The sequence below is a fragment of the Eucalyptus grandis genome, chromosome 5 (assembly GCF_016545825.1).
Source record: "Eucalyptus grandis isolate ANBG69807.140 chromosome 5, ASM1654582v1, whole genome shotgun sequence".
NCBI classification, from domain to species: Eukaryota; Viridiplantae; Streptophyta; class Magnoliopsida; order Myrtales; family Myrtaceae; genus Eucalyptus; species Eucalyptus grandis.
Window position 1 is genome coordinate 60,572,108 of NC_052616.1, and position 14,921 is coordinate 60,587,028.

General features: G+C 38.9%; 1 protein-coding gene across 5 annotated transcripts; it reads right to left on the reverse strand.

Moving 5' to 3' along the window:
• Positions 1–37: 37 nt before the first annotated feature.
• Positions 38–4,908, reverse strand: LOC104445573 (serine/threonine-protein kinase D6PKL2). 5 transcript variants are annotated; one of them, XM_010059473.3, is made up of 4 exons: positions 4,662–4,908; positions 4,202–4,277; positions 2,632–3,760; positions 38–1,123 (listed from the first exon to the last, which is right to left on the reverse strand). In XM_010059473.3, the coding sequence occupies exons 3-4, from the start codon at positions 3,597–3,599 to the stop codon at positions 250–252; spliced, it is 1,842 nt and encodes a 613-aa protein (XP_010057775.2). In that variant the 5' UTR covers positions 3,600–3,760; positions 4,202–4,277; positions 4,662–4,908; the 3' UTR covers positions 38–249. The 5 variants fall into 5 exon arrangements, with proteins under 5 accessions (XP_010057775.2, XP_018730461.2, XP_018730460.2 ...); XM_018874916.2 differs by having other exon boundaries at positions 4,202–4,326; XM_018874915.2 differs by having other exon boundaries at positions 4,202–4,349.
• Between the last annotated feature and the right edge of the window lie 10,013 nt (positions 4,909–14,921).

Consider the following 14,921-nt stretch of genomic DNA (forward strand, 5'->3'; position numbering starts at 1 on the left):
CCAGATCTTTTGTAGGTATTACCTGAAGTGGAATTGATTGACACCAATGTGTCTTCTGAGCCTTAATCTGGGAGCAGAAATCCATGCAATAACAAATACAGATGAGTAGAGATTGTTAACATGCACATACATTTCCCTTGTCAATATCTCGACCAAGGAACTTAATCACACTCATCGCTGAGCATCCCAGGGGCACAAAAAACAGATTTCCCTACTCACTGAAAAACTTGAAACCGATATCCAGAGTCACTAAAAGAAATCAAACTCTAGATAATTCTCAGACCCTATCTGGTTGGGAGCAACCGTTACAGCAGCGGCCTTTTCAATGGTTGCAGATGCAGGTATGCGCTCGAGCTCAACCGGTTTAGGGATCTCTGGAGGAGTTGCACACCGGATCAATGCCCAGTTCAACCCATCGAAGAAGGGGTGTTGCTTGATCTCCGTCGCCCCTCGTTTATATGCCAATCTGTTCTGTGGTTCTTTCACAAGCAGCCCTCGTATTAAATCTCTAGCAGCAAAGCTGACGATGGGTGATTCGGGGAACCGTAGAGGCTGGCCCACGACATTGAACAGCGTGGCTCGGTTTCCAGATCCCTTGAAAGGCGTCCTCCCAAACAACAATTCGTACAAGAAGATTCCAAAAGTCCACCAATCAACTGCGCTTCCATGACCTTCTCCCTTGATAATCTCGGGTGCAAGATATTCGTGGGTACCCACAAACGACATAGACCGAGCCTCTGTAGGCTCCGCCATGAGCTCAGGCAAGGGTCTCACTTGGTTTCCCATTTCATTGTTCTTAGATTTCCTTTCCTTCTTGGACTTGCTAGAAAAGAGGCGGGGTGAAAAGCATGTTGTCGGGAGTACACAGGAAGGCTGGATGCATGAAGGTTCGATGCAAGTTGGCTGAGCACAGTAAACAGGGTTCTTCTTGAGGGATTCGGCAACCATAAATGAGCTTCTCACGAGTGTCGGACTAACAGTGCACCGGAGGGAGAGGTCAAAATCAGAGAGCATTATATGTCCATCATCCCTTACTAGAACATTTTCAGGTTTGAGATCGCGGTAAATGATCCCGAGCATGTGCAGGTACTCCAGAGCCAACAGGACCTCCGCCACATAAAATCTGCATGTTACAATTCTAAGGTCAATTCAAGAAAGCATTGAGTTTGTAAGTCCCTGTAATCATAAGCTTTCAGCCTAAGCAGAAATGATGAAGGTAAGACATAATAGCAGAGACGCAGGAATAGCAAGTATTCATGTCTCTATTCCAATGTGCTGTCTAATGTGGATAGTTATAAATCAGGAGATTATGTTCCTTTACAAAGATTGGGCTGACTATAGTTACTAGTAGCCCCAATGTTCTGGAAAGTGAAACCAACTCATTTCAGAGTGCGGACTATTATTAAGCGGGTGCTCAATACAGTTCCCTTTCTAATGGCTGTTTGACTCTTGATGGGGTCATGAAAAGATTTTGGCATTTAAAAAGGACAAAAGAAAGAAAAGGATTTAAGCGCGCATGCCAATTTTATGGATTGGATGAAACAAAAACCTACTCAGGTAAAAAATAAAGGAGCAATCCCCCGTAGCGATAAAAAGCACGTGAATTGAAAAAAAAAAAGATAATTGTTACTAATTGCTCCACCCATAAGTACTGAACTATGAGACTACAGGTTAGAAAAACGTTATTTTTCTATCTTATACAAATTAAAAGTTCGCAAAAAGAGTGCATGATAAGAATAGATCTTGTTCCAACCTCAATTAAATATAAAAGCCTATCTCAATTGCTTAATACCTTAACTTTGAACAGGAAAAGAAAAGCACATTGTAGTTTAAGCAATATGCATCAAGCCTAAAGATATGTTTAGTGGCATGCAAATTACAATAGCTTTCATAGTCCTATTTGTCCATGTGAATATTCCCAGGACGATTTCTCATTTCAAACAGCTGATAGACAGGTAGGCATGACAGAATGCATGCATAATTAGCTCAAATGATAGTGAAGGCACCGATAGAATGATAGAAGAGTTCTTATCCCTATATACGTATACAAATTGAGGACAATATGCATACATCACACTAGGGAACTTTTTATTGACGCTTTTTGAACATATATGATCCAAGGAGGTGCACAGATGATAAATAAAATCCAATGACATGACTCCATGGTCTAGTAACTACTTTCCTAATCCCTCAAAATAAGTAAAGCATCAAACACTGTAACCGCCGGAACCAGCAGATTTCTTTGCAGTCCTAGCAGAATTTTCCAGAACAAAAAGAAATATTAGAACCTTGATGTTTAATCTAGCACAACATACCAACTTTCTCTTGTCAAATCAAGTAAAAAGTGTGCAACATGCGCTTAAATGATGCCATACGTTGAATATTAAGCATGTGCCAATGATGTAAAAAAGCGATCTTTCTAGTTCAGCAATTCTGCATGTTATGTGTCCATTTGATAAGTACCCTATGCTCACATAAATTTTGACAAACTCCCACAGCATAAGGAAAGCATAAGTTCGAAAGGCTAGACATGTGACTAAAATATGATCAATGAGGGGATATGAGAATCTATAGGTAATAACATGCATAAATGAAAACCACACATATGACACCGAAGTTCAGTGATCGTACTTTACAGCCTGCTCAGGGAAATGTTTTCCTGGTTGTCTCTGTCTAAGAGAATGCAAGTCTCCTCCAGGGCAGAACTCCATCACCAAACAAGAGAATTTATCCGTCTCAAAGTGCGTGTAAAGTGTTGGAAGGAAGGGATGGTCCAGAGATTGCAGAATCTCTCTCTCTGTCTGAGCCCGGAGCAGCTTCTTTCGACTGGCTAAAGAAGCCTTGTCCATAACCTTCATTGCAAAGTCACATTTTGTTCCACTAAGCTCTGATAAGTATACACTTCCAATATCCCCACAACCCAAGCGTTTCAGTAGCCTGAAATGGTTTAAGCCCAAGATGCCATCTCTTGTCCTGACCGCTTGGATGGCTTCCCATCTCAAGTCATTTGCTTGATGTGGCTTGCTAATACTGCTACTAAAACTACTGCAACTGCTCTCATCACTCACATCACTACTCGTGCTCCCTCTACACATACTACTCTTCCCACTTTCAACAAAATCAATGCGATCACTAATTTTGGCACTTCCACTGGTTTTGGCAATACTTCCAGTACCGTCACTAACCTTTCCAGACACTGAACTGCTTTTAACGCTTTCATATGCTGATGTCTTCTTTTCCTGATCAACAGAACCTTCAATGGAACTTCTACTTTCGACGACAGAAGAATCGAGCTCTGATGATTTTCCTGAAATGGGTGAAGAAGAAGAAGAAACTGGATAGGTCTTGTTGACTAGAGAATCAAGAGAGCCCCCATGAGCAACATTGGCTGATTTTCTATTATCAGTTGATTCAACTGAAACTTGCTTCGAGTTTTTCTGGGGAAATTTCGAATGCTGTTCAGGCTTAGCAATCTGGGTTTTCCTTTCCTTAGAAATTTGCAAAGACAAAGGACTCTGATCACTTTTCTCTCCTTTGAGAGCACCAGCTGTTTTCTGTTGCGGTTCAGAGGATGCTCTAGAGGCAGCTTTTGAGGCCATGATACTAACAAAAAAGTTCTCAAAAGATCAGCAAGAAGCTTTCCACAGTTCAGAACCCATCATCAAAATCAGTATATCTTTCATAAGCAGACCCAGAGTAATTATCATCCAACTCTGGCAATCCCAATGACTATGCCATCCACAATATAGTCTTGGGTAACCTACATACCAATCAGTTTTGGTGCATTCAGATTTCAAAGACTCACCATCAAACAATACCACCTCATAAATGTATGGAGAATACATGATTCTCAATGACAATCAAACGTTTTAAGTCAAACAGCAACAATCAATATATCGAAGCAGCAAACATTCCTTTGTTCTACGACTAGCCCCCCTTAACAAGATGAGTACTACATACCATGCCTCTACCAATAGATAGCAGCAAGCAATCTAGTTGCAGAATATAACTCAGAAGAACGAGGAAAGACACTTCTTGAGCACTGACAAACTACTTCGGCTAACATAAGCCAAAATGAAAAGTTATTCTTACAACTAAGATCAATTTACAGGCCAAAATCGTATACCTCGTAAGAAAGGGAAGTCATTCACAGAGTTACATGCAGAGTCGGACTAAAATTAGAGAGAGTTTTGAGACTAACTTGCAGTTATTTGGTATGCTTCCAGGCACAAAAGGGGAGGCAGGGAGGATCCAAGGAACAGAAAACGTATGAAAGGCTTCAAGGGCCACAACAAAGTAAAGAATCAGCAAACAGTCAGCTGCTTCCTGAAGATGCTCCACTTCAGATACTATTAAATCAAACCCCAAATGAATTGAAGCCATTTAAAAAACTTGCCAGCAGAAAACATGATTAAAGATCAATAACCCCAACACAATTAAAAAAAAAAGGAATGGCAAGATTACAACGATACGGATCTCTCTCGATCACAAGCATAAAGCTTTATCCGAAACCCAAGCTCAGATCCAAGGCCTGACAGAGACCCAGATGCCAAAAGCTGGACTTGGCATCAAAGAGAAGCCAACCCAATAAAGCCACGACCAAGAGAACAAAAGGGTAAGCATGGATAAGCTAATGGGAAAAAGAGAAAAAAGAAAAATACCAAATCCTTTCGAGGATCAGAAGAAACTTCAGGGGGCTTATGCTTTGCTTTGGGAGCGAAAAGGAAGAGAAGAAGCCAGCAGCTGCTGCTAAACAACTTGCTTTGAGACAGGAGAGAGAGAGAGAGAGAAAGAGAGAGAGAGAAAGAGAGACACTGAATTAAAAGTAGAGAGGTGGCCTCCGCTTCTGGTGGACTGTCAAGCACAGTAAGAGAGAGAGAGAGAGAGAGAGAAGGGTCAAAGCCAAGAAAGAAGCGCAAAGCGAGAAGCTTTTCCCATGTTTTTTTTTTCTCTCTATTGCATTTCTTCGTTTTCTTTTTCCATGTCCTTGCAGGAAGATCAATAATTCAGGATCGGTGGGTCGTGCCCCGAAACTGAAGGGGTCCAAATCGACCCAAACAGGGGCTGGCGATGTCTCACCTGTCCTTCATGCATGCTGGCCCCCCCTTTTGACGAGGAGGGGCCCTTCTCCTTCCATCAAATTATCAAGAACTCCCCTTGTGTTGTATTCCCTCCTCCCATCCTTCCTCCCTCTTGCTTTTGCTTGTTCCCCTTCCACCACCTTCATTCATTGTCCAAAGTGTAAAAAGTATCATTACATCTTCGTACCGCACAAGCAATCATATCATGTCGTATTCGGGTTTTCTCTCGTTGCCTATATTTGGCTTTTGCCTTTGTTTTGCACTGTTGTCGTCTCGTCGGTGGTGCCCGACATTATCAACTCCTAAGTCTTGGTTGGAAAGAAGAAAGGTTGAAATAGAATTACGGCACTAATCTCCATTTTCATTTCGATACTTGCTAATAATACGGCGAAGAGACTTGATTTGAATATTTTCACTTGTATTGTTTGTTAAAGCGATAGAAATATCACATCATCGAAATTAGATCTAATTGCTAAAAAGAAATAAACCACATTTTCAAAGTTAACCTAGCAAATATGAACCTATCCAACTCTTTCATATCTTATCCTTATCATCTTTCGATACTTGCTGATGATACAGCGAAGAGATCTGATTTGAATATTTTCACTCGTATCGTTTGTCAAATGGATAGAAATACTACATCATCGAAATTAGATCTAATTGCTGAAAAGAAATAAACCACGTCATCAAAGTTGACCCACCCAATATGAACCTATCAAACTCTTTCATATCTTGTCATTATCATCTTTTGATACTTGCTGATAATACAGTGAAGAGACTTGATTTGAATGTTTTCACTTGTATCGTTTGTCAAAGGGATAGAAATACCACATCATCGAAATTATATCTAATTGCTGAAAAGAAATGAACCACATTGTCAAAGTTAACCCACCCCAATATGAACCTATTCAACTCTTTCATACCTTGTCATTATCATCTATTATGAGAGATGTTGAGGTCTGAGGTCTCTCTCTCTCTCTCTCTCTCTCTCTCTCATACTTAGTAGTATAGTGATCATGCTTCATTTTCATGGATGTGATTGTAAAAATGCCCCACCATTTATCACTTATCCTTATTGCAAGTGTTATGTACCGTGATTCTAGCGATTGGTTTCTAAGTGGACACTAATGCAGACCATGTGAGAATTGGAATTCAAACAAAACGAAAAAGAAGACTGCATGATCTTCGGGCGGATGTGTCATTTTCTTTCGGAGGCGAGAATTCAAAATGCTAGTACGAACTCGCTTTGTGAGGAGTAATACATCCCAATCGAAGAAGGTGGGTGGTCCATTTTACAAACCAAATTGGCATTCAATGTTTTATTGAGAGGTGGGGGGCATTGGTGCATTTAAGGAATATATTTAACATGGTTCCTTTTTGCCCCTAGCAAAGCCAATCTTAGTTTCACGACATGAACGTGAAGCTGCAAGACAGGGCCCAAGCTTAAACGCTGTACACCGTTCTGACAGGACAAGGCATCTCACTTGCATCACCCAACATGTTCTATCTTCTTTTTAGAGAGAGAGAGATATGCACATGTACTTCTAAACACATCCTTTGTTTTAGGCTTTAGAACTTTATGGATCTATGTTTTCTTCCATCGGATTCGGGATAAGGTAGAGCCTACAAAGCATACAATGTGCCACACAATGTGTGATGGTCGCATTGTACTCGTATTAGCCTCAGAATGAAAAGCAAACGACATATAATATTGCACCGTTCATGTCATTTCTTCTTTATAGAGAATCGGGTGTTGTCTAGGCTAATTTCGCACGAAGCACAACCGGCCCCCCATTAGCTCTTTTCTTTAGTTAACCACACGGTGGTAAAGTGACTTATTCACGTGAACTGTGGTCTTTTCCCTAGAAAAGAAAATTGTGTGGATGATTAAGAAAAATCACCCTTTATATTAGTGGAGATGCCACTCTCTTTTCATGGGGTTCACTTGGCCATCCTCCTTTTGTTCACTAGCTTTCGTTCTGTCCGGTTAAGACAATGCCAACTCGCAGCATTCAACGTGCACACCGTCGTCCACACGAGCGACCAACATGGCCAGGAACGACGACGATGACGAAATCGCCTTTGGCAGCTCTCTTTCGCCACTGCTGCGTTTGCTTTCTTTATAGTTGTCTAGATAGAAAAGCATATCGACACGGATTAGTCTGTACACCATCTTTTATAAAGCTCTCCTGCATATCAGATTGCTTTTTCTGGGCTTAGGGCACGATCGACATCGCCCACCCACATCCAACGTGGGGTACAAGGTTCAGCGGGTCAAGGGTTCGTGCTTAGGGTTTCATGGCATCCCATAGTCCACTCGCGTCCACACGAGTTTCAACTCTCACCAAGTCAAATTTTATATTTTGGGGGTGAGTATCATTGAAAAACCAAATTGATACATCAGTCATAAATTTATCACGAATTAATATATTTGTGACAAATTTATTCTTCATTAATTTCCCTTAAATTTTTCTGTCAAAAATACTAAGTTGAATGAAACGTGCTGATTGACGGATGTATTAATTTAGAGTTTTATCTTCTATTCATCACATGGGCATTAGTTTGTGATTTTTCGCGATATTAATCACATTTAACAAAAACTAACAAATAATAAATTTATAATAAATATACTAGTTTGAAGTTTTTAGTAGTCAAAATATTATTTTACGATAAATTTTTCATATATATTAGTTTTAGGTTTTTGGTGATTAGAAAATTAATTTTTGATAAATTTGTCACAAATATATAAAAATTTGATATTTTGTGATACTAACCTTATATTTTATTGCCATAGTGAAGTGAATAATGCGAACGAATTTCGTCGAATATGTGCTCAACAAGGAAATATCCAATCGAAGATCTTATTTAGGACCAACCATTGCTCACTCAAACTTCAAAGGCTGTGGCGGTCGGAAATCAAGGCCGGCAATAAGGGAATGGTCCGACAACCGATGCTGGGTAACCCTAGATCCACCCACTTCCGCACTAAAAAACAAGCAAAACCCTGTTGATAAACCATGATTTAACAGGGATTACGTGGACATTAATTATGTCTTCCTCTTGCAGGCTTTATGAATTCTTGCGTGGCGTGTATTACGGACGAACCAATAAGAAGGCAAGCTTTCGAGCATACTTCCACATGCACTCCTTTCCTTTTTCTCTAGTTTCGAAGTCAATTTAGAAACCAATGATGTGCACAGTCAACGAAATTATCATCCTCATTTTTCTTTTTTCAAAAATAATATATAAATAAATATATAATAACGTATATATAGCATAGAGTTACGAGCTCCACATGCATCTCCACGATTTTTCACGGAAAAAATATGAGCTGCGTTAAGGAGTGGTCCTTCCTTTTCTGATCTGGTGATAGATCATGAGAAATTGAAATATATTCAAGTGTGGTTAAATTCTTATCCACTTGGATTTGGATATAACAGCAAAAGAGGTACTCTTCACCATAAGGTCCAGGGAGAAATAAATAACCATTTCATTTCTTTATTATCTTAAAATCAATTTTATAAGGGAAAATTGTTCAACTAGTCTTAACCCTAATGTATGTATACCAATTCAATATTAAACTTTCTAATTTTACCGATAGTTTTTCCTGCCAATTTTCTCTAGAAGTCACTGATATAGAGGCATGCTACATAGGTAGGCTGGTGATGAATGGACAACCATGTTTATTTTTTTTTCTTACGAAAATTGACTAGAGAGAATACGTTGAAATTTCGCACAAATGCTTATACCTAAATTGGCAAAATTGAAAATTTTAAAATTGAATTTGCATATGCACAATAAATCTAAGACCAATTCGGTAATTTTTTCTCAACTTTCAAGTACATCAAATTTTGCACTAGTGTGGACCCTTCTTTCATTTGTTCCCCCTTTCAGTAATAAGTTGCATGGTAATTATAGGAGAATCCTTCTCCTGCATGAGTCCAAACGACTTGAAAGTTGAAGTTTGGAGTTTTTCAAAGTTCCCATTGGGACATAGCGAAAAGAATAATGATCCGTGTCACATGCCCTTGGACTACGTAAAGATTTTGGATGACTGAAGATCCAAAACGGATTAACGAATAAGAAATTCAAATTATTATATTGGATAAAAGATTTTTGGAACTTGAAAGAGACGGGCATGTCGGCGTCCTAGAAATATCCACTCGTAAAGTTAAAAGGTTAAAATTGTGTCGGAAAAAAATCTAAATTGACATACTAGTGATAAATGTACCTAAATCTTAAGTTAAAATTGGGGCAAAATTAAGAATTGTAACAGATTTTCGAAAAACGGGTGTACAAGTTTGCATTTTTTTCTAATGCAAAAATTAATTTTTGGTAAATATGGTACAGGTGTGATAATTTGAGATTTTTTAATTAATCCTAAAGTTAATTAAGGGCACGTAGTCCTAAAAAGAGAAAATTATATGATATGTTCAAGAGTCAGGATATTTACAAGATAAATTATTACACGAGCTAAATAGATTTTTTGACAAACGGATATAAAGTAACTTCACGACGACTTTTGGACCACGCGACAAAAGTTCCCTTAGACTTCTGCCCTGTTAAAAATTTAATAAATAAACAACGTGCATATGATAATAGTTTTTAACCTAATTAATTGATAGATTTTGGAATAACATATGTAGCTAGTAGGGATAATTGGCTCTCCGTCCAGTCTGATTCCAAAGTAGAATCAAAAACCAGACCAGGAGAACCGATTCCTATTTTTTGGGACTGGGAATCAGATCGGATGGTTCTAGGACCGGGAACCAGTCTGGACTAACTAGTCTAGTCTAATGGACCGGCCACTTAGCAACAAAAAAATTTTAAAAATTTAAAAGTACTTACGTTATTACAACGTTAGGGTTTATTACTATTTTTAAGAAATTAAAAATATATATTTTAAATAAAAAAAATTTCCAATCTAGTCCGATCCCGCCTCTTCCGAGAATCAGGAACTGGACCGAAAATCACTAGTTTCATTTTTATGGAACTAAGAATCGAACCAACACTCTCGGGAGCCGGACCAAACTAGTTGATCCAATCCAATCCAGGCGATCCAATATGCTCATCCCCAGTAGCCAAACGGTGATTAAATGGACATAAGAGTGATGAGGGCAAAAAAAAATCTTAATGGCATGCTCGGATGAAGTGGCCTCCGCAAGATCTGACGGTGAATATGAGATGGGCTCACATAATCCCCGATGTATCTTTTACTTGATTGTGATTGGGTCCTCTCGGGCCCAAGACATATACCTATTCATTGTTGGAGTAAGTGTTCTTCGGTTTTGTGCATTCGTTCGGAGAAAGGAAAGTTTATGTTCAGTTACATCTTTCTCTATAATGGCACATATTCAATTTACATTGAGACCCAAAAAAACAATTGCATTGTTGCAAGGCTTCAGTGAGAAGTTTTTCACGCGATCTATAAACATCTTGAAAAAATTTCACGTGGTGTTAGAACAGAAAAAGAACTCCGTTAGAGATATTGTTTGTCGCTACGTCTTTCTATTTTGAACTTTTCCTTCTACTTTGGCTCTTAGATCAATTTTGACGTTGGACCTCTTTCTTTAACCTGGATAGGGAAAATTACCAAAAAAAAATTAAATCAATTGTATTTATGCAAACTCAGTCCCAAACATTTCAATTTTACCGATTTGATCGTAAAATTTTTTTACAACTTGTCAATTGAGTTATTTTAATCAATTTTAGCTGAAAATTGCTAACCTAGATATCGGCCATGCTACTTAAGATGATCAACGTTAATGTGAACAATTATTATAAATTTTTCTAATATTTTTTATTTTTTTCCTTTTTGATTTTGTTTGCTTTTTTTTCATTGTGTTGGCGAGAGTCGCCGGTGGCCCTTGTCGGGAAAATGATTTGAAAAAGAAAAGAAAAAGAAAAAACATTCAAATAAGACAAATGTACAATGATAGTGCCGCGTAAGATGGCGTTTCTAGTCCAAATAGACAGAATAACTCAATTGGCAATTTACCGAAAGGTTTAATATTAAAATTGATAAAATTGAATTATTTAGAATTGAATTTGCATAAATACAATAGGTTTAGAATTTCTTTAGTAATTCTCCCATCGTAGAGATCATGAATCTTGAACAACACAAGCATGGTCAAGTTTTAGATCACGTGGAAATTCTTTTCACAAAAGTTTCTTTAAAAACAATTGTCGAGTATGTACAATATCTTCTCCGGCTTTAATTAAAAATTTGATGCTGCAACTGAGATTAGATGCCAATGATTACACGATAATAATCAGGCTTGACGTTGATCATGCGAGGTCTAATTTAGGAAATAATCTGGGAAGTGATCTAATTCGAGAAAGTTATCTACTTAGCATTACTCCTAATCCAACTCGTAAGTTTCCTTTTCCTCTTCCTATAACTTTAGTCTGTTCGAAATCTACTAGAGCTAGGATCACTGAAGGGACTGCTTCCAATGGCCAACGCCGCCACCCAAGACAGAGATCTTCTCACCAGGAACGGCTCTAGGCCTTCTGAAGAGCCGTGCAATCTTCCCTCCGGCGAAGAGTTCTCCGCTCCGCTCGTCGACTTCCGATGGGATGCCGGGGAGTCGAGCTTGGTTGACACTCTTGCGCCGATGGCCACTCCCGGCAGCCACGGATCTGGTGAGGGTGGCCGTGTAGTTAGATTGGACCCCGATTGGTTTGAGGTTGATCTTAGCCTCCGCATGGAGCATCAAAATAGTCATGGCAAGGAATGATTTTCGTGTAAAATCTTTGAGATCGGGAGAAATTTTGCGGTGCCTGAACTTATTATTTTTACGTACATATCAACACGATTTTGTTATGGGTGTCATCCTGTTATGACTCACTGTATTGCTCGTGGTTTAGGGCATGTTTGTTTATTTTTGTTTCTATTCCCTGGAAGAAAAATTTCTGTTCTTTTATTCCGAGGAACAAAAAAAGAACAGAAACGAGTTAACACTTTTGTTCCCGGGAACAAAAAAATTTATATTTTTGTTTTCGGAAATAGATTTGAAACAGAAATAAGAAGTAGAAAAAACTTTGTTCTTGTTCCCGAGAACAATTCGAGAAACACTTCTTTTTTCTTCTCATTTTTCTTCTTCTTTTTTCTTTCATTCTTCTTCCTTTTGGCTAGTCGCCGGCCTCGCCCATGGCCGGCGACCGGGTCCGTCGAGGGCCGGCAACCTTGCCGGAGCGTTGCAGCCCCCGGTGAGGCCAAGCATCACTAGCCCCAATGAGGCCGACCTCACACCGCCGGGAGAGGCTGAGCCCGCCGGTGGCCTTGACCTTGCCCAAGCGGAGCGAGGTCGACCTTGCCCTGGCTTGGCGAGGCTAAGCCTCACACCAACCGGCAAGGCTCGGTCTCGCCAAGCCACTATGGGCAACACCGACCTAGCGATGGCTTGGCGAGACTCGACCTCATCGATTGGTTGCCGGCTAAAAGGAAAAACGAAGAAAAAAGAAAGAAGAAAAAAAGGAAAAATATTGAAAAATTAAAAGAAACAAAAAAAAATATATACAAGTTTACTAAATGCATTTCTATTTCTGGAGTAGAAATTTTTTAGAGTTATCAAGTGCATTTTTATACTTAGAAATTGTTCTCTGGAACATTAAAAAAAAAAACTATTTCTTTTCAAAAATTATTCCCCATAATGAAAACATTACCAAACGCGCCCTTAGTTACTAAATCACAACAAATTTCGGAGTAGGAATACTAAACTCGTGAATCTTGAACTGAGAATCGAATTGAATCATAGAGTTCGGCAAAACATATAATTTCTATGTCATGCACGCGAAAGTTGAGGGAAAATTCCAAGGAGTGTAGGACAAGGTTTCTGTGTATAGAAAGATTCTGCAACCCGTTGGTTTTGTAAGCACGAGGATCGTCCCTTAACTCCTGCTGTGTATATGATAATAATTCTTAACCTAATTAAATGATAATATTTGCTCGAACAACATATGTTTAAATAGATTTTACTAGCCAGATGGTGATTAAATGGAGATAAGAGAGATAAGGACAAAAAAAAAAATTCTTATTAGCATAGTCAAATGAAGTGGGTTCGCATGATCTGACAATGTATATAAGCTAAGCTCGCATGATCCCAGTGTATCTATTACTTGCCCATGATAATGTATCGATGAATGTGGATTTCTCACATGTTCGTCATCAGGACAAGTGGCCTTCGAGTTTGTGCATTTGTTCAAAGAAAGAAAAGCTTATGTTCAATTTACATCTTTCTCTATGATCATACATATTCACTTTACCTTGTCACACGAATTAAATGAAAAGTTTTTCATATGGTCCGTAATTATACCATAAAAATTTCACATGATATCAAAACAGAAAAATAACGCCGTCAGATATATTAGTTGGCACTACATCTTTCTTTTTCTTTTTTTCTTTTTTTGACCTTTTGCTTCTACTTTGGCTCTTAGATCAATTTGGATATTCAACCTCTTTCTTCAACCTAGATAGAGAAAGTTTTCAAAAAAGTTCTGAATATATTGTATTTTTGCTAATTCAATTATAAGCCTTTTTAATTTGGCTAATCTAGTCGTAAACCCCTTTTACAATTTGCCAATTGAGCTTTTTCAACCGATTTTGATTGAAAATTATTGACATGGATGTCCATCATGTCACTAAGATGGCCAATACCTAGTGGACAATTTTTGAAATTTCTTTTTTTCCTTTTTCCTTGCTTTTATTTCATTTTGCCAACGGGGTCACCATAGTCGGTAGTGGCCCTCGTCAAGACAATGGAAAAAAAAATGCAAAGAAAAGAGAAAAAAAATAGAAAAATTTATGAAAGTTGTTGATGTTAGTGTGGGCAATGTCACAAAAACAGCCAACATCTACATTAGCGTTTTCCAGTTAAAATTGATCAAAATGACTCAATTCAAAAAACCACTAGGATTCGCTCCAGTAGCCACCCTTCCAACATGGAAGGGGGAGGTGAGGGGTTTAAATCACCACCTTCTTGACGGGGGATGGAGTGGGGACACGTAAGTTTCAGGAGTGGGTTTCGACTCCCACTCCCTGCAAGAGACAGGGCAGTAGGAATAGAGTAGAACTGACCAAAAAAAAAACAATCTATCAAAAGGTTTATAACCAAATTGGCATAAATAAATAGATTTAGGACTTAATTTAGTAATTATCCCAATCTGAAACAAATGCATGCGTGCTCCTGTTTTAAGATCACGTGTAATTCTTTTCACAATTTTTTTTTTTTTTAAACTTAATGGTCGAGTATACAATATCTTCTCCAGCTTTGATTATCTATGATAATTTGATGCCAGAATTGGGAATAAAAGCTGATGACTAAGCGACAATAACTAGGCTTGACGCTGATCATGAGAAGTGCAATTTAGGAAATAATTTGGGAAGTGATCTAAGTCGACAAAGTGATCCACCTAGCATTACTCCTAGTCCGAGGCGCATGTTTCCTTTTCCTCTCCTTACAACGTTAATCTTTTCGAAACTTCCTAGAGCTAGGATTCATCCAAGCACTGCTTAAATAGGAACCCGGAACCTCTTCCTCAGTCACTGCGACACTTACAAATGAGTTCACGAGCCACAATCACCCTTCCGATTCCACTGGCCAGGACCGCCCAAGACAAAGATTTTCTAACCAAGAACTGCTCTAAGCCTTCTCGAGAGCCGTACAATCTTCTCTCCGACGAGGAATTCTTCCGTGCGCTCGTCGACTTCCAATGGGATACCACGGAGTCAAGCTCGGTCAAGGCTTCTGCACCGGCTGCTACCCCCGACAGCAAGGATCGCAGCGGCCGCGCGGTCAGCAAGGATGGCTGTACAGCTAGATTGGACCCTGCCTGGTT

Excerpts from the sequence above, each read along its gene's own strand:
- LOC104445573 (XM_010059472.3), bottom strand. The coding sequence starts at position 3,599 with ATGGCCTCAAAAGCTGCCTCTAGAGCATCCTCTGAACCGCAACAGAAA. Across the intron at positions 1,124-2,631 it reads TTCCCTGAGCAGGCTGTAAA|ATTTTATGTGGCGGAGGTCC; the intron begins GTACGATCACTG and ends TGTAACATGCAG.